Raw genomic sequence first — 20,700 nt, 5'->3', positions numbered from 1 at the left:
TTATCTTCAGCATCATGACAAAGTCGAGCCTCGTGTGTGTGCGTATAATAAATACAATTATGAAGTTACGATCCGAATAATGCGATTTATATACACCCTCTAAATTATAAACATCACACTAAAATGTGAAACCGAAAACTTTCTGCTTTCGCTCACGTCGTAAATAACACTTTTGCTTGTTTCGTCACATCCACACAGGTTTTTTGTTTGTTTTTATGGCCACTCATCGCGGCCGCGGTTATGTCAACGAGACCTCGTGCGGAATACTCAATAGCGCAAAAATTGAATCCCTTTTTTGTGGAAAGCCGTAATTTAGTTTTTGACGTGGACGGCCTAAAACCAATACTACATCAGTCTCATTTATTGTTTTTGCGTTTTTGCCGCTCGCGTTTAGAGTGGAACTTACTAGACGTCATAAACGCGCACGTACTTAATTATATCGGCTGATTTTTTAAATTTCTACTCTAGTTACTCATGAGCGGCTCAATCGAAACTGCTCACTTAAACGTCATAAATCACCCGATATCAATCTGACCATAACTTGTTTTTTTTTTAGCAGTATGAATAGAAAAACGATGGGAACGATCGAGGTAAAAACATCAACAAATATCGGTAATAAAAAAATTCTTGATAGTTTCGAGATAGGGACGCCGAAACGGTTTTTCTAAAGAGTTAAAAAGCAAGTATTTTTTAAATTTTGGTCGCGCCTTAATTGTTAATTTTCGTGAGGAGGAGAGTATGTTTGAAAATTTACACGTGGGTCCAAATCCGTTAACACTCAAAATTAGTATGTAATTTCCTTTTTAACTTCCCGAGCGTAAGCGAAGGAATAGGTCCCCGTTTCCGTCTGTCTGTCTGTCCCGAGTCATAATGGTTTGTTTCGTTATATTTATATTTTCTGTTGTGGTAGAGGGGTTAAATGAAATAGTGCCTACTTTGGCGATGCAAATGGAAAGGCATTAAATGGGTTTCTAAGTACTTATAAGCTTTGAAGGGTTTTGTAAATAAATTGCCAATAAATGAAAAAGAAGTAATGGATTTGTCGAAGAAACAACACATTTATGTGTCAAACTGTGTCGTGGAGACCCTATGTTAATGTAGTGTTTTTAGATCGTTCGAGATATCAATTTATCTTTTATTTCATTACTACTTACTTTGATGTCGCTAAAAATGTTCTAAATTTTACTTAGCGTTTAACTCGGATTGATTTATATCGAAAATCCGGGTGAAATCGCTGCGCGATTTTATCACACTCTGGAGAAGCATGATGTAAGAAACGTCGTAAAATACAAGTTGCGGATGTGATATATGATGAAATAAAGAGGAGTCGAGTCGGTAAATTTTTGCGTCGTGTGAAGGATGTTTTAATAAAATTCAAAGGGCCTGTGCAAATATTAGCACATTTAATTAAATTATAATTAAACACGGGAGCGCTCATAATTTCTTAAACGATGTACGGAGCATCATGGCCGTGTTTTAATCCATATAAAACGGTACAGTTCACTAATGTCATCTAAACGTCTCATAATTGTGTATTCATGCATAATATGACATTATTTAAGCTTGCGTTAATCGCTCTCTCCGTTATGAAACGCTTTTAACAGTCATAATTTCGTCTCACGGAACATGTATTTCTCTTTGTTCATCTCGCTGATTTTAATAAGGACAGGTGATGTAAAGAAGATGAGGTTAAGTCGACGGACGAGTGAGTGTGCTACGGGTCGTTCATTTCGTCGTCGCGGCGCTAATTAGGAGCACAATTTTTTCTTATTTATTTGCTTACTTTAGTTGTCAGCACAACTCGAGGCAATTAATTAGTCAACTCGCTCAAGATCCTGTTGTCATTCAAAACAAACAAACTTATCGTTATACGCTAATTGAACCGGCAATTTCGGAGTCGAGGGTGAAAGGTTTCGCTTTAATTGATTGGAAATTTTAATTTGGGGTCTCGAAGAACAAATCGATAAGAGAACAAACATACAGAGAAAGTCGAAGATCCTTGGGTGTAATTGGACCAGAACGAAAATAGTGTACTGAACTAGCTGTAGGGTACGAGAGTGTCATGCGTATCACTCACATAATGAATATAAACAAAAGTTTCTTGGTGGTTGTTTTAAAATTTTTTTCGTTAGGTCCCTACGGCAACCCGGCGCATCCACCAAAATGTGCCCTTTGCTCCCGATGTATTTTCCTAACAAGTAAGTTAAGCGTGACTAATTAGCGCGGTATCAGGATGTACGATCGTGTATTGATAAATTTCGAGACGAGGTGAGTTAGGGCATTTAGACCTATTATACTACGGGAAACGTTTCCCACAGGATTACTTCATACCCACACGTGACGCATCCTATTTATGCATGGGTATTAATATTTAAATTTATTAATGAATTTAGCCGTAGCATAATAGAAATTCAAATTAAATTTAAATGTTGTGTTAGCTATCCAGCCCATCCCCAAAAATGCGGAGGTTTAGGTAATGACGACATGAAATCTTTTATTCGATAGAAATCACAAACTGAAAATTTACTTGTACGCATATCCTTCCATGTGGAGAGCTGTTTGTCGTGGATTCCCAAGTCTTGGATTTATCGCGAATAAAAAAAAACAGTTTTGCCGTTCTAAAGCTATAACGTCGGGCTACATTTTAGCATTTCATACATAAACATAAAAACAGCTAAACATTTGCTAACAGTTCACACTTCACAGGGACATCTAGTGTATATACACTCCGGTTAAATTGAAACTGGACCATTAGCACAGGTTCAACTTATCCTAAGTTTAGAATTCAGGGAGACAGGTTTTGTGAGAAGTGGAGATAAAATAAAATTTCAGAGCTTTGTTGTATGTGGAACGTGAATATTTGTAATAAATGAACTTGAGTTTGAATATTCGGATTAAGTAATTTGTGCGCACTTCCATTAATGTGAACTGGGCACCGTTCGACTTTGTATGTTCGTATATACAGTTTATTTTCTCTCCGCCGTCGTTGTAATGCGCTCGGATCAAACTCCATTTGCGTATTAAACCTTACCAATTTGGTTCGTCCCATAAACCGTGCATTTTTAAGTCCGGAATTTAAAGCTCGTCACGAAATTCAGCACAACAGTAAATAAAAGCCCCCCACATTCACCCTAAATGCCTAAGACACGCCACGTTTTTAATTTTTAACGTAGCTGTTGATGTTCGCCTCGTTCGTGCAATTTTTTCGCGCTGACGTAACGCAGGAAAGCTTTACACCGAGGTGGGACTCAGAACAAACAGAACGCTCAAGTGGCCATAATGACTGAGTACACATAATCTGCATAGTTCGGCATACGCCCGAGAAGACGAAACGGGGCATATGCCCTTCGCTATTGCCTCATTTGCAACCTGCAGGTCGACTCTCATTTACATAGAATAACAACCGTTGGCGGTTTGTCGGAGAACGCAGCCACTGCTTTCGGTGGCGCTTCATTAATATTGCATGCTGTTATGTATTTGTTGGCTGTGATGGGCCTAGCACCGCTTACACACTCGTAAATAAAGCGAATTTCGAGTGCGTTGGTCCCCTTCTAGTACCGAACAACGGCCAAACACACCCATCATGCATATTCCGGATTTATGTAAGGACGTATTATTCTGCAAAAATAAATCACCGCGCCGGATTTTCGAAATTCGAAAGTGACACGAGAAAAAGCTCTCACGAAGAGGGTTGTACAGAGTGATTACTGATTTGATTTATTTCTTAAACAACGACATGAAGCGGCAAAACATGCTAGGAGATGATTTCTGCCACATTCAAGTAAAAATAAAATATTGAAGATCATTTATGTTCGTGCCAAATAAAACAGGACATTGTAGGCGTCCTTGCGACATACCTGACAGTAAAAAAACGAAACGCTTGATATCTACCTTCGCTTAATCACTCTGTATGCAACCAATAGACTGTAAAAAAATACAACTTACCGGCATAGTTTGGCTCCCGTGTAAGCTATTAATGGCCGCCTGCGCTTCCTGATGCGAACTGTATTTCACGAAAGCGCAACCTATAAACACAGAAAATGACACCATAAATTAAAAAATATCTCGCGAAGAAGAATTTTTAAGTTGTTTAATAAAAGTAATCTTGTTTAAACGACTCATTTTTTCCATAATGTACGACTCCAGTTAAGCCAGGAGAATAGTGAACGTTTCCGGGCTCCGGACAAATTTATTAATTGTAATACGCCAACTGTCGCTGTAATTTATTCTCATTACATCCAGGATGTTTCTTTTTAAAATAAAACGGGATTTGTGAAATACTGCCGAGTAGTTTGGCTGCTAATTTTAATTTTTACAACTCGTAATAAGTGGGCGACTTACTTATCTTTTTATTTTAATAACTCAGTTGAAAGTTTAATTTAAGATGCAGATTTTAAAATGATTCACGCGCTATTTTTAACGAGATCAATGTTAGCTGAGTAAGCGTTTTTGACGCAGAAAGAGTATGATTTTCCTGAATTTTTTAGTTTGCTTTGAGTATAACCAGTGGTCACGAAAATTATTTTAATAATGATATTTAAAAAGTCGTTTAATTAAAATTTCCGTTTGTGAAAGGAAAATATTGTTTTATTTGCAGCAATTTTAATTTTGCGTGGGAAAACATTCTAATTTAAAAATAACTTTTTTTTGTTTTAAATAAAACTCATTTCGAACACAGTCAGAAATAATATTTGTGTTATCAGTTTTTAATATCGGAGGCCTGCGGCAATTGAAATATTCATTACTGGAATTTATTGATTGCTAAACTGCACTAAAAATCCATACTTTATTTAATTTTTTAATTATAGCCTAAAATATTAAAGCTTGAATGTAATTAGCCAATTTTTTATCATTACAGTCTGCAAAGTGTAGTTTCTTTGATTTAGCGCAAACATAAAACCTACAGTTTGTCATTATTTTTTTAATGAAATATTTTAAAAATACATAAAAACTGTATCAGTTATTACTAATCCATTAGTCGCTACAAAATTCCTACGTTTACTTCTGATAATAATTGTTTCCTTTTCCGAATTATGAATATTCACGGAAGTCACTTCGTCTGGTACGTAACACCCGCTCGTGTTTACAGAGCAAATAGCTCCATAGTTAAATGCAGGCATTCTTTTTTATTGATGCCGTATTTTTCGCAGGATGAGAGCAACCAGATAGGTATTTTATGAGCGCGTTATCCTCTCACTATATTGGAATTCCGTGGAGTGTATTTACAAGATCCGATCCCCGGAGCTGCAATTAATTGGCGATTTTCACGAAACAAAGACTTGATCTCGTTTTATAAATTAATGTACGCTGTGGTGAACTCGCCCTGTTTTTAATTTTACCAGGATACTTTTATATACGGCAACAACTCGGGCAGAAACTTACAGCGTGTTAAATAAGAATTTGTGTATTCCAAAGGTTCAGCTTGCTTTGGATGAACGTCTGGAGCGTGAAATACTCCACGCTTTGATGGTATTATTGAGGAAAGGGTAAAAGGAAAAGTCCGTTGCACGTTACAGACATTAAATAAAGTTCACGTGTATTAAATTAAAAACCAAATACAAGCTGATTGTGTCTTCGTTTTTCTTTTCCTGAAAGTTTTTATTTTTACCAGTAGGTTTATGATCAAATCAAATCATTAGTGTTATATAAGTATAATATCGACATGGCAAAACATTGGTATTGATTTTAAATTGTTGTCCATACGAGCGCAACGAAGTGCTTAATAACGAGTGATAAGAAAGATAAACTGATAAATGATTGACATGTTAATACACGGCTTAATTAGTGGTAAATATGAGCCCATCACACTAGTAGGGTAAGCAAAACGGTTACAAAAGGACGTTCCTTGGTTGTTCGATGGAATCAATGTAGCATTATCTTTTTGAACGACGTATCCCAAATTAATAGCTAAAAGTTTAATTAGTTGGTGTTTGGAGTCAGATAATAGTTTGTTCGAAAGATGCAAAATTTTTCCTGTCCTCTCCGTAATTATCATTAATAGATATCGACCGCGTTTCCCCCGAGGCTTCCACCAGTGACGTGGAATAATTTTCCCTAAATAGAAAGGGAACTGCAGGAAACTCGACAAGCATCCCGAAAAATCTTTGAAACAGGAATGGTCTATATGTCGTCTCTTTTTGGGGTTTTATGTACTCGGCACTGTCATCTTATTATAAGAACGCGTATAAAAAACTCGCGTAGCATGAAATTATCGAGCTTCTTTCACGTCATTTCTAACAAAATAGGGTGTCTGATTGAAGCTCCAACCGACGTTCCTTATTCGAAATGTCGGTTCAAGTTGTCGTGACCCCCGGGGATAAGGAACTGTCTAAATTTAAAAAAGTTTACGCTACTCGCACTGTCTCGATACACGAGATCCTCGCACATCCCGCAGGAGCATCCCTCGAATCGAAGAAGACACAACGAAGTCCGTCGAGGAATTTTAGAGAAAGGAAAAAGTTTCGGCGTTTATTTCAGCGCGATGCGGTAATTCTTTATTTAGGTACAAACGATGGAAGCCACTCGTCTGCTAAATGGAAAAGATGAAGAAATCCCAACACAAAGAAATACACAAACCTGTTTCTGGCTGCTAGTGTCGGAGCAAATAGCGCAGCTTTGGAAACGTTGGCTTCTTTGTGGAGTTCGCGAGGCGGAAAAGAAATCCTACTTGGGTTGTTATTAACTTTCAGTTGGTACAAAACTCGGGATATGTAAAGTAGCTACCTTTTAGTCGGCTGTCGTTTTTCCACCTAACTCAACTACGCATATTAAATAACTTTCACGGTTCTATGAAATGTGGAAAGGTTTCTGCTTTCTTTTTGAGAGTAAACAGAAAAAGCACAGGCGACGAAATGTGATGAAGGTCTAAACATGTTTTCAGAAGCGGTCGCCCAATTACAAAATAATTTTAACTTACTTTTCGGGGGCACGTTGCATATTCGCTGTTGACAGCCCCGCAGAACCGTTCTCTAAAAAACTTATATATTTTTGCGTTCTTTCATAATTTTTTGTGAGACCCACTTAAACGAAAATGTTAATTATCGAGCCGCTGGAAATTGATAAATGCCAACGGTTAATTTTGCACGCACAGTTAAAAATGAATTCAACTGAATTTTTCTCTGAGGGCAAATTTTTCAAATAACTTCAATACCAGAGAAGTTAAAAGGGCAGTGGGAACAAACATGGGGGCTTCATTTTTCGAGCATTTCATTACCCGAAAAATGATGTAAAAAGCTTTTTGTTTAAAAGAATTTTGAAACAAATGTGAACCGTGAATATTTTAAAAAAGCACATATCAATTTTCATTTTGCACGAAAATAATTTTGTATTTCCGATTTTATTACGGGGATTAGAGGCGCCACTGTTAGCACATTTATGTACAGACTTTTATTTTGTTTATTTTATTTGGTTTTTGTGTTGGCCGAAATTCAGGTCGTTATTATTATGGCGATGGTTTCAGCGAGAATTATGTTATTTTAAGTTTGCATCGCAACTAAAACAAGGTTTATTCAACAATTTATTTGCATGGTCACACTATTAGTATGCAATTTACGTGTACATAATAAACCACAACTATTTTTATACAATTCATGCACTGCTGGAGTAAAGGTTCACCGGTCTAAATTTCAACTTACTATGCCTACTTTATTTTTATATCAAAAAAATTAATTCAAGCCTGGAAGAATTCCTAGGGTTCACTAGGATATCGGTGGCGTTTCCGTTCTGATAACCCATGTAGCCCGATATCATAAAGTGCAAGTTATAATTTAATAAAAGTTTAATTGGGAATTTTCTCCGTAACTAAATCCTACTTTACCTCCGCAACCTACTTCCGAAACAAACTGAATTAAAAAAACTACAATAAAAATGTAAAGTTCGTATTTTACCCGGTATGAATTTTAATCGAGTTGTTTAGTTGTTCACAAAACACGATCCACTCGATCAAGCGTTTTTATTCGCTCGCCGACAAAAAATGTCGGTTAGTTATTAGGTGAGCAAATAACAAGTCAGTTATCGTTGGAAATTACCAAGTGCGGCACTCCGAACGCGATATGAAACCTAAATAGCGTGTTACAGCTTTCGCCCTCTAGTAATTAGGATTTGAGAACAAAGTGTGAGCTGAGGGCATCATCGGGATCGGCGACATTGCCGCCCCCGTCGAAGGGCGGCTGAACAACGTGCAGCCCTCTAGCTCCAGGCTAAGGTCTTGTTAGCGCATTCCGAAATGCAAATTAGCCCGTTTTCGGTATTCGGAGGGTGCTTATATTAAATTTTTGGTTTGTTTTAGTTTTCGCGTTTGCGCAAAAACGAAGTCGGCTTTATTAAAACGAGAATTGATCGACAGCTGTTTTCATTCGCATTATCACTATCGTATAAATAAAAGAATTTTAATGTGTTAAGCAACATTAGGAAACGGTTAGTACGATGCAAAAAAAACACCAATGAAAATGGAGAACGTGGCGGTCTACCGTTGAACGCTGCAAAGAAATCTATCAGAGACACTAGATATGACTTAGCTTGACTAACGAATGAAGAATCTTAATTTTAAAGTTGCTAGAGTAAAATTTTTTGAGATCGTAGATAGCAGTGGCGTGTTGCTCAGTCGATATAAGTTTCGCCTGAAGAGCCTCGTTTTTATTTATTTTATTAGTTTCGGCGTGCAGCGATCCGGTTAACATGACCATACATTTTCGAGTTGACACAAATTCGACTTTCGAGTTTTCATCTACTAGCATTTTCAGTTCGAGAAAAATATTGGTTTCGGCAGCCAGCGTCACACGAAGTCCCAAATTTTACGATTCTTGCGAAAAAACGTTGTCTTTTGTGGTGTGCGCGTCCGTTATTAATTTTGTTTAAAAATACAAATAAAATTTTACGTTATAACGTCGTTAATTAATAGTATCTCTGTAAAATGGAGGTTTTATTAACCCCATCATAGATTTAGTGAAAATGCAGAGTTCGTATTTTTATCCCTGCACCCGTTTTGGTGGCATTTCTAATCGAATGAAATTTAATTAGAGTTTTCATTAATTACTTTACTAAATCCTGTTAGAGCATCGATTCGCAATTGGCCGCGGATTTTCATTAGCTGAACTCTTTTTACATTCTGGCGCTATCGGGATGCTGCGTGCGGAACTTTCCGTGTTTTTTTTTTGTACTAAAAAGTAGCTAATAACGTTTTCCATTAATAACTAATATTTTTATGATGGAATTTCATTTTCGTCGCAAAAAATTTGAATTTAAGACCTCTTAAAGATGCAGAAATTTTAATTTTGAGATTAAAAAGGTTCTCCGTTAAATCAAAGCGTTTAATCTACGCTCTAAATTGAAATTGCTTCGTTCCACTAAGTACTGACACGGATGAATTTACATTTAGAGCAGTCATGAGCGAGTTATTGCTTTTCGAAATGACGGAAATACTAGACTGCCTGTCCGCAGCGAAAGGTATTGTTCGCGCCGAGAAGGTTTTGCAGGGGCGGCGACGGAATATTAGAAGTTTGATGGCGTCGAGTGGAATTTTTGGTTAATTTTAGAACGGTTAGTTTTAAGACGATCCGATTTTGGGAGGTAATTAGGGTCTTAGCAACCGATTAACGATATAATAAGTTGGTTTATTAGATGTACGAGGAGGATACGATTAAGGGATTACAAACAAGAAAGGATCAACTAAAAGCAACGTAAGTCATGCGATACTAGAGGAAACGTTTGCTAGAAATGCAATTACTTCCTCCTGTATCCCACGTTTGCACACATATACATACATCTAAATTACTGTTGACAGTGATCACGGGAGCTACGCATTCCAATTTTCCGCACATGGAATAGGAAACGTGCTCGCATGACGTCGAAAAAATCCAAAGAGTGAAGAAATAAAATGTGGTGATTACCTTTGCTAGCTCCGTCGGGTCCCCGAAGAATCGTACACTCTTCTATTGTTCCAAAGGGTGCGAATAATTGTCTGACATCTTCTTCAGTTTGTTGCTTACTGAGCATACCCACGAACAGCTTTCGATCTGCGATGGTAGCAGGAAAAAAAATGTGTTAGTAAGAGTACCTCACCTGTCACACACATAAACATAACTAACGCAGGTGCAAGTCCATATAAAATTCCGCTAATATTGACACTCAAGGTACGAGCTTAGGAGCTAGCGATCGATTTACTGGAGCTATTCATCGGAGAGGATTTCGGGATGGAGGGATTATTAGAAAGAGTGGTCGAGCGTAATTGGATCAAAGTCGCTTCTAAATCAGGACGACCCATAATCAAAGGATCATCCAGGACCTACGCATCAAAACCGGAGCGTCAGACGCGAGGCCCCCTCTCCGGCGATTATGGCCGAAAGGACTGGCTGCCAAGATAATGGACACGCAATTTAGACGAAGCTCAAAACTTTGCCATCTAATCGGCTCGTTCAAGACCCATATCGAGTTCTTGGCGGCGGCGATTTATCGCAACCCACCCACGACTTTTTTTTGGCCACTAAAACAATCTAGACGGTTTTTTCTGCTTTGAATTTATAACTGCCATTAGGGAGCACCAGTTAAAGCGGAACAGTGAATCCAGCCATGCACTAGGTGAAAATGTACAAAGTTTGGCTTTTCTTTAAGAAATTTGGATTTTAGATTGAGATTTATGAGCTTCCACTTTCATTTGACTTTGAAATTTCTATACAACTTTGATTTTTGCGGAGGGTGTCATATTAACATAATTGGAGAAAGAATATTGCGCTTCTTGGCTATACGTTCCATTAAAGACATCAATGCTGATGCGCTAGGAAACACTCTCGAATCTCGATCATGGAAGAGTGAAAGGCTATCAATAATGCAATATTGGTAAATTTCCTTCATCGCCATTCTACTCTTCCGTTACATCATATATAGATGTATCGTTTAAAAGTGAGATGCGTAAAAGCACAATACGCTTCCTAATATCTTTAAAATAACGAAAACTTCTGACTCTTACAAATAATGTAGAAAGAATAGATGCAACATACTCATCATTGTCATTAAATTAATTAAAAATAATGCAGAACCTGTTAGTTGAGAAACAACTAACAGGTTCCATTGCTCGAGTTAGCATTAAAAGATCTCTACGCAATCCCTATTTCAGCATCGTTGATGAAAGTCACCTATGATGTGCAGTGTCCATAATAATTATGTTATCGTCAGCTAGAAGAGTCTCCAGTTGATGTCCATTAATCCCTTGATTTTGTACTAATGATTCAATAACTGAAGCTTAGGTATCCGTTTGGTCAATAACTGATACATTTCGGCACACGCTGGACCACACCGTAAATTCCCACAAGGTTTACTGTCACTCCAGCGCCCCCATTTGTACCGTATCTATTTCGTCGACATTTAGCTGAAGTGACAAATTTAAATTCCACTGTGTCGGAGGGTCATATTTAAATGAACTGTTATTTCGAATGATGTCGGTGAACTTCTGCAACTTTAACGAGATTGATTGGAGCGTTTGCTGATTTAGTCGAAGCATCGTATATGGAATCGTGAATGGACTCATCATTCTTTGCAACTTTTGCCTTTTATTTCTATTAACGCCGTATTACGACCAATATAATATCGCTATAAACGTTGAAGTGGGACTGGTTTTAGGTTTACTCTTCCTCTATATGGGACATAACTTTTTGAATGAAGTAATTATCTAGGAATTTTTATTTCTGCACTTTTCGACAACGCAAACTTTAAATGTACGTGTCTATAAGTGTTTTTGGATTTTCGCCATCATCGTAATGGTCATGGACAATGCTCCATGTTGTTAGAATTAGATAAGGCAAAAGCTATCCAGTTTTTCATCCGTCTAATGTACTGCGATGTGTTCGTTGTGACAGTCCTCTAAAATCCCATTGATGTCTTCTAAGAAAGTCTGATAATTTAAAATTATTGCCTCATTTCGAAGTACATAACCTAACATTAAGAGTTCATCAATAATATATATCCATACCAAAAAACAACAGATAACGCTATCTTTGACTAACACAAAAGCCTAATTTAAAGCGAAACAATTACTAAGTTACCTGAACTGGTTGCTCCGGCCAAAAGATACGCAAACCACGCTGTATTTTTGTATCGAACAAAAAGAATGGTTTTGAAATAAATCATGTAATTATGCTTGAAGTGCCCTGTCATCTTACGGCCAGTCTTTCGAAATACAAGATATGGCAGGTTTTGCTTGTGGGGTCCTAGTGATTTTAAGAATTTTGTTCCTTAACTCGGGTAAGATCTAGATTGCATAATTACGTGTTTTATGGTGAATAAATAGATCGTTATCGAAAATGTAATTGTAACTTTGTGTAGATCATGGAGAGAATGTAATTTGGTTACGACTGTAAATGATTAAGAAACTTGATCGTCCTATAGGAGTCCGTTTCCATAGGCGAGACCAAAATTTAGATGCGAACCTTAACCTGCGACATATAGTACAGAGGTAGAGCAGAAGGAAGAAGGCGCGGTTTAGGGTACATGACAGTGCTCTGGTAGTTGCGTTGTAACATTACGCGGCGTACATGTACGATACTTACGAGTGGTGCGCCTATCGCGCACAGGCTTGGTGCAGCCCCTTCGCGTCCGACCATGTGTGGGGGGGCAAGTCGTCTGGAAGCGGCTGCACCTTTACCAGATATACGTAAAAAATCATACGGAAGACATAGAAGTTTGCACTATACATTCAGAGGTAATACACAACGTCTAGACATACATCGAACGAACGAGCTGACCATTGCTGCACAGGAACAACGCACTACAACAGTCTAATACGCACGACACTGTCACAACGCCACAACAAGGACAGGACGTGGTCTTACTTGACCGGGTCCGGGCGGGTCGGGGAGCTAGCTATCTCCTCGTTACCTTGCCCCTACTTCCAGCAGACGCCGCCGCAGCTGATGCCGGCCGCCATCGCGAGCTCTGTAATCAGAACAGACCTAGCAGCGGCGTCCTGGTGCTCTATCGCCGATTCTCTCCCGTACCTGGGGACGGTTTTAGGGCTCGCGAGCGGCCGGGAGAGCCGGCGCTTCTAATCTGCAACTCGACGCTGACTGCAGCCGTAGAACACACTATACGTGGTACCGTTGAAAGCTAGAATAACACGATTCTATCTAGGAAGACGATCTTCTGCTTTTTTGAAAGATATCAACTGAAAGATCAAGAATTGTGCCATTCCAGCTTTGTGTGAAAACGATTGTAAACAGTCACATGCCTTTAATCACGGAACAAGAACTAGTGGATTGCTCCTACAGAAGGGTAAGACGTTAAGAGATGAAATTCATACTTATAAATATGTAACTACTAGAAGAGCTCCGTTTGCGTGGATTTCGCAATTAGGACATACCATTTTTCACCCCCTTCACTCTCCCTTCCCTAGTGAACCAGTCTAACCTAAAAACTCACTGGACTTCCACACAAATTTTCATCCCCTATTTTACCCCCTTACGGGCCGAATTTCCAAAAATCCTTTCTTAGTGCGGACTTATAACACGGAAGGAACCTACAGTCCAAATTTCATGTTTCTAGCGTCAGTAGTTTAGGCTCTGCGTTGATGAATCAGTCAGTCTGTTAGTCAGGACAAACACTTTTATATAATAAGATCATAAAACCAACTATCAAAAACAACCAAAATGTTTTCCAATTAAACCATATCTTTTTATATTATAGTCTGCTTGAAGTCTACTACATCGAAAGCGAGCTCAGTTTTGCCGTGTGACGTTAGATACTTTGGATATATAGAAAATAGATAGATAATATAGAACTTACAGAATAATATGTAACAGCTGTAGGTACTGGCTACTGATTCGTTTTCGGGTTATATCATAACCGTAACAAATGATAAATAAGCCAATCCATGTTAGTTGTAGACCATACTTTTTCTACGATTATTAATTTGATATTGTTTAGATTATTATTATTCCGAACTCCTTTTGGCCCTAGCGGACTTAAGTATGGAATGACTTTCAGGCTACTGGCTGTATGCTTATTTTCTATGATTGCCATTGGGATTATGAGATAGAAATAACATTTGTTATTTTGGTGGATGCGCCGGGTACAAAACCAAATTTGAAGATAACAGCTAAATATCGCTATTGAACTGGTGCAGCCTTGGTAACAGCGCAGTACACATAACTAATTCATCAACGTTCAGGTGGCATAGAACGAATTAATTCGGAATAGAAAAAAATCAAATAATTTAAATCAGATTTGTATGAGCAAACAATGAAATAAAAGTAAATTTAATAAATATATGTTGCGTAGTATTAGATTCCTATTTAGTATTAGACGTAAACAGTTTCAGCTCGAATTTCCAAAGCAAATATCAGAAATGGTCATTTCTAACTAAAATCTAATGATACTATTGGACTATTCAACGTGAATTTTGAAACTTGAATAACACGTTTCAGCTCTACGTCATGTTGATACAATAAACAATGTCTGTGTGGATAATAGTGGTGGCGATGTTTAAAAGCTAGCATAAAGTAGCTGTCTAAGACGTCATCTTTAACTATGTGACTTTCGAAACGTCGCCACCGGCATTGCATTGTTAGAAGGGTTCCAGCATGGACGGATCTTGGATAAAAGTCAGACTTGCTCAATAATTTCCTTTCGCTGTATCAGGATGGGAAATAGCAATTACTTAATTAAAAGCTTTGGAAACGAGAGAAAATTAACTTAATGACAACCTCCAGAGCGTCACGTGGCCCTGACAAATGTCAATAATAAAACCCAGAAGAGCCGCATAAGTTTCTCGATGACTTGCAATCTGCAACGATCATCGTATATGCAGCGCTTAAGAAAAAGGTAATCTGGTATAAAATATATCGTCAATGAAAGGATCTTTAGGGGTACGCGAGTCGAAGAATAATAAATAATTTCGGTAATAGGGGATGTCCTATTGGTAGGGAATCGAAATAGGAGCCCTAAAATCGTTCGCTCAAGACGAATTGAATATCTCGAAGAGAGTTCATTTCTTGCAGCGAATTGCCGCATTTACTTAAACTTTACGTTCTTGGGCGACTGTTGCTGACTGATGTTTCTCTTTGTCTCCAGCAGTTCTGGTTTATGAACTTTCTATGTCTTCCACTCCTTTGAATTGATAACCGATGTCTACTGACTGGGCTATAAAAGTACTCTTTTCTTTTAACTTCCCATTCGCCTTATCTGCTTTCCGCGTTGTGAGCTTTCTATTACGTCTTTCTTGAATACTTAATTATGGGATCCTGCATTCGATTATCGTCAAACATTTAGGCGCTCTCCTACAAATCGATAGTGGAACGGAATTTATTTTGGACGGGGCGACAGGACGAGGATAACGACACAAATCGGTGAATGTCGAAAATCAAATATTAACGAACTTTTCAATACTTTACGTGTACTGTATCTTTCTTGATAACGAGATACAATTCACGATCCGGAATGCTCGAAATATAAATGAGAATTTTGCTACAGCGCATAAATATGTCCACTGGAGGGTGTTAATGTTTTTTCGCAAAATTAAGCAGATGAGCAAATCAGAAGTCCAAAAGTGGATAAGCTCTCGCGACCGGAGATCGTCTTATCTCGATGAAAAATGACAATTGAGATGCAAAGAAGTGTTTGGAGCGACACAATTCCGGTCTAAATAATGCCGTTCCTGAGATCGAAACAAATAATTAATCCTATCTCTTCGTAAAATCGGAGACAGCTATTTCCTCGCATAATTTAATTACATCTTTGAAAGGCTTGAGATAATCTCGTTTTACTGTTTTTGATGAGGGACTTTTATTTCGATAAAATTAGAGTACGCGCGAGTGAAGGGGGCGTCGAGAGGTGTAGAGGGTAGAACTGTGCGCCAAGTTTAATCAAAATCATTTACATTGTAACCAAAATTTATTGATTTACTCTTTACCTCCGGGCTCGGCTTACAATAACAAAAACTAATTGGTTATTCAATCCAGAATCTCGATGTTGACGGTTGATCGATCTTTCCTTTAATAATATACTTTTTTGCACCCGGAGCTCTACTTTCCGAAAAAAATAACTACAAGGCCTGCTTTCCATGGGCTTTTTTCAAAGGCATGTTTGTTGTGTTATTGATTTTAAACGTACCAGAGAAAATCAAAGATGTACGCGAGGTGACTTGGCTTCCCGGCAGACACCCTGCACAGCAACTTCAATTAAGCTCAATTCGTGGAGGGAAATAATTGGTATAATGTGCAACTTAATTGGAGTGGAGGAGTATGAAATCGAACTCGTTTACCAGGTGCACGTGCTTGTTAAAGCACTAGCAACCCTCATCAAAGAAGTTAATTTATATGTGAAATGAATCTTACTTTATAAATGTTTGTACGCGGATAATAACGTCAGTTTTGATTAGGATTCTCGTGTTCCTCCCTGTTATTCGTCATAAGTTTGTTAAAACAATTACGACTTTTATTAGCGAACACTCCTAATTCGACTATTGATTTTCTTACGCTACCGACGATATTCCGATTTTAATCAAATAATACCACTTTTGTCTAGCTAAACTATGTTAAATTTGACGTGTCGGGCTGGTGGAAGTAATTAATTATTGAGTGGAGCGAGGGTGGTGCACCCCTTCCGTCCTTGTTAACACACACGATGCATTTTTCCCCTAAAATGACCGTTTGATACAGTAATCATGTCACGGAAAATTTATTAATCTGTCGAAGCGAAGGGGTTCAATATCGGCGGAAATAGGGACACGCACAGACTTCAAAGCGTTTTCTCAAAATCACTAGAAGATATTTTATTAGTAATTGTAATGCAGTTTGCAGTTATATTAAAAAAATAATAATACAAAATTTAAAGCACCATCTCCTGGAAGAAACAACCATGGCCAACTTCATTTCTATGAATAAACTGTATATTAGGTCCCCTGTTACAAATAATTGTTTATAAAAATCTTCTTTTACTGATGTTATAATTTAAAAAATGTATCCTTAGATTTGTGACAAATTTTTGCAAGTATTGAAAATTAAAGATACAGTTAGCCATGACGAATCATTTTTGTGTGACGCCCCTTTAATGAACAGGCATCGATTGACGATTGTGGAAGGTATTTACTTTTGTATATTTGCTTTAGAAAATAAGAACGTATTGAAAGTAAGTATGTAAGACAGTTACCTAGCGACAAAAATTTTATTTACCGTGTACTTACGTCCGAGGGTGGTGAAAAACATAACGACGACTGAATTGTCAGAGGAAACAAAACAAATATAAATATCTGTCGTGTGTTCCTGACACTTCTCTTATAACGTGGACGAGTGTTTTTAGAACTAGGACGAATTGTATTTTTACGTTTTGTACGATACACACGCTATAACCTGTTGAATTTATTGTGCACGATATGTATTCTTCTCTCGAAATGAAATAATTGTTCCCGACATTCAATTCGTTATTTTTAAGTCGTTCGCTACGTCACTCACGCTACCCTCTAATTTAAACGTATTCGTTACAGCCGTTCTAAATAATTCATCTGCATTTTTTTATATCGATGCTAAGCTATCAAACCCTATAGAGCGAGTCTCCACCCTTCTCGCTCCCTGAATTTTCTACCAGTGTTTAAACTTTTGTTTTTTAGCGTTTGCAAGGTGAATTACTTTGAAGTTTTGCCAAAACGCTAAGTAATGTTTGTATTTATCCCCTCTGGAAAATTGATGACGTCATTTTGAAAACTTATTAATTCTGAGTATGTGTTTCTGAGAAATAAAATGCAAAGGCTTGTGAAATTCTGTGTGAATAATTTTCCGTATTTTTCCGTAACGCCGACGTTTTGTAGCACGCGTTAACGTCAGAAGCAATGCCACACGAAGCGCGTGCACATACGTACTTAACACAAGGAGTTCCCTGATTTATGTAAATACCTGCATTCAGCGATTGTCGTTTGCATTCCTTTCATCTTAAATTGCACGCTTAATGCTTGCTCATCTCTCATAACTTTGCTGGTTAATTCGTCGAGTGTGTACGTTTCGAAATACAAAACGGCACACCACCGCCGGCATCGATATAGCCGAGGAAAAAGGAGATAAAAATAAACGAATGCAAAACGAAAAACAAATCTTGTTCGCGCACTCAGTTGAGCCAATCCGTTTACATTAGTGCTTAAACAAATATTTTAAAATTTAGCTGAACACCAACCGGATTTTCAAAGTGAATACCAAAATTTAGTCGGGAATTAATTTCGGCTTTTTCGAGCCAGAGGAGCGGTTAATGCGATGGGGCTTGTGGATTAAAACGGAATGGATATGTACAGAGTGTGTTATCGATTGTGTAGTTAAACCCAAAAAAGTGTAATTGAGGAAAATTGGAAATCACTGACGATGAATTCGGAAGACAGAGAAAACAGATGTTTACGCACTTACCTTGTGTAACATACATACGGTGTAATATTCGAAACGCCACAATGTTTAAATTAGATAAAACAGAATTGGTTAACACCTGATAATGTGATAAGAGGCCATGTGACTGATTTTGACTCCGACATTGACGACATTTTGGAGTCTGACTAAAGTAGTAATATACTGAAGTAACACCAAATGATTGTTTATTTCGACTCATCAAGACACCTTCGTGTACTACTTTCATTTACTGTTTTAGTCGACGCCGCCAAATGTTTCGACTAAGTTGAAGTATGTGTGTTCCAGGCACGTGCGAGTCGCCAAATTCCGTGTAACTCTAAGTACAACGAAAACGCTACAGATTTACAGAAACCTTACTCTGTATGTTAAATCGTTCAAAGCAAAACGACCCATTAATCTTGACAATGAATAATGTAATTCGGCTGCAACACCTACATAGTATAGTTTGTTGTTCGAAATGAAAGTTGGGAAGAAAAATTTCTTGGGAATCCATTTAAGTTAATTAATGCTGCGCAGTGGTAGCATTAAACTGGTAGGTTCTAATTGAATAATGAATAATGCATATCATGAAAAGAAAACAAGAACTTACCTCCGCGGTTTTCACTGTCCGCTGGTTTCACTTGGATGGGGCGGTTCATCTGGAAAAAATATTCTTGTTAGCTTAGTTTGGAAAAACAGATCGTTATCATCGTAAAATTTACACTCTGCTTTGTTTAGTTTTTCGGTTTGCTGTTAAATAATAAACTATTTTGCGTGCGTTAAGCAACAATGGAAGTTTTTGTCTTCTTAGTGCAGCACATCATGCAAGAAATTTGTGATGAATATTTCATAAACATTAGTCTACTTGCTGCGGTAAACTAATGGAAAAATCATTAAATCGAGCCTGTGTAAGAGACTTTTTAACGAGGAGAGGAAGGACTAGATTTTCCATTTTTACACTGTAAAGAAAGAAAATAAACCTAAATAGTCTAGAAACTTTGTGCCAGTTTTTACAAGATGAAGAGATTTATTTATACTTCGAAGACCAAACTTTCTTTTAGGATTAAACGAATATGAAGCGATTAAATTATTCATTCAATTATAGACGTTGGTGTTAAGTTTAGCGAATTTTGAAAATTCTCTCTTCTCTCGCATACGTCGTAGGCTTTCAGCAACACTGCGAAATTGTTCCCTAAGAGACTCAATTCGCCCCCCTTCCCCCTAAAACTCAGTTTATTGTTTAGAAGTTGGTTGTTCGTCCCCCGCTGTTGTAGCTATCGATCGCTCTTGCTCAATCAGGAGGGTTAATACCAAAATAAATTACAAAATTTGCCTGAACAAAGCCTCCTTAGCCAACACAAAAAGTGTTTCTTCGGTCAATCTTTCCGAGCCCCGAGAATCCTGGATATTTATTACCTCCAGAGAATTGAATAAGTGAGCGATCATATCAGTTAAGCGCCCATCAAAAACACCATTAAAATAACCGACAGGTACTGACACATTATCAATATCCGCATGTTTCCGAAAACAACTCAATAACCCTCTCGAAAGTAATAATTTATTACAGCTGTTGCCGGTGTTGGATTTCTTGTCGGCTTCTGGCGTTTATGACCCCGATAAACATCGGTCATTTTGCATATCCGTCGCATTGAATACATTTGACAGTGTGTCATGATAATGGCTTTTGAAAGCTCGTCGTTGCAATGCTGGGACATTGGAATGTGTTGTGTCAAAAGCCTAGGCCAGCTGTAACTATGGAGATAGGCGATAACAACATTCCTCCCATAATGGACAGAAGCTCGACTTTAATTTCCTGTCATCAGACTAAATTAGAGCAGGATTCTGGCTGCAACTGGCACACGCGAGATATGAATTACATTTTGTATACCGTAAATTGTAAATCGACCATGACGTCATTAAACTCGCAATAATTACCTACCAAAATAAATCATCGACGATCTCAAATGTCATCTTGCAGTCTTCAGACCACGAATATAATAGCAGTTGCAGCTAATAAATCGTCATTACTTTAGATAAATCAACTACTCAGCTGGACAAATAAATAGCAATAACTTATGGTCGAAGACAGCCCATGATAAATCGCCAATAAAAGCGATTAGAAAACAAAACAAAGCGACAAAAACAAATCGTTTCGAAGAAAAATTACTGAAACGTACATTTCGAATCATGCCGGATTTTTATCGATTGAGTGACGGTTCACGAAGTGGACGTTTAAGATTTTATTGAAACCACAGGAAATATATAGAAGTTGTGAAGATGACTTTTTTCGAGTGCAATTACGTCGACAGCCGCTGCATGTGACATCAAACGTTGCATCGACACGTATCTCCGA

General features: G+C 37.8%; 1 protein-coding gene across 13 annotated transcripts in view; it reads right to left on the bottom strand.

Moving 5' to 3' along the window:
• Bru3 (bruno 3) overlaps positions 1–20,700 on the bottom strand; it is a 388,759-nt gene that overhangs the window by 14,523 nt on the left and 353,536 nt on the right. For 9 of the 13 annotated variants that reach the window (XM_064050301.1, XM_064050304.1, XM_064050309.1 and 6 more), the window contains 3 exons: positions 18,958–19,006; positions 9,888–10,013; positions 3,946–4,025 (listed from right to left, as the gene is read on the bottom strand). In XM_064050301.1, coding sequence (XP_063906371.1) covers positions 3,946–4,025; positions 9,888–10,013; positions 18,958–19,006 — 255 coding nt within the window. Of the gene's footprint in view, positions 1–3,945; positions 4,026–9,887; positions 10,014–12,715; positions 12,779–12,821; positions 12,925–18,957; positions 19,007–20,700 lie in introns of those variants that run through there. The other 4 variants (XM_064050312.1, XM_064050313.1, XM_064050314.1 and 1 more) reach the window with 3 other exon arrangements.

This window comes from Zophobas morio, unplaced genomic scaffold (genome assembly GCF_036711695.1).
Source record: "Zophobas morio isolate AGI-343-1 ecotype UQ-CSIRO unplaced genomic scaffold, CSIRO_AGI_Zmor_V1 ptg000008l, whole genome shotgun sequence".
NCBI classification, from domain to species: Eukaryota; Metazoa; Arthropoda; class Insecta; order Coleoptera; family Tenebrionidae; genus Zophobas; species Zophobas morio.
This window is presented reverse-complemented; position numbering and strand designations above follow the sequence as displayed.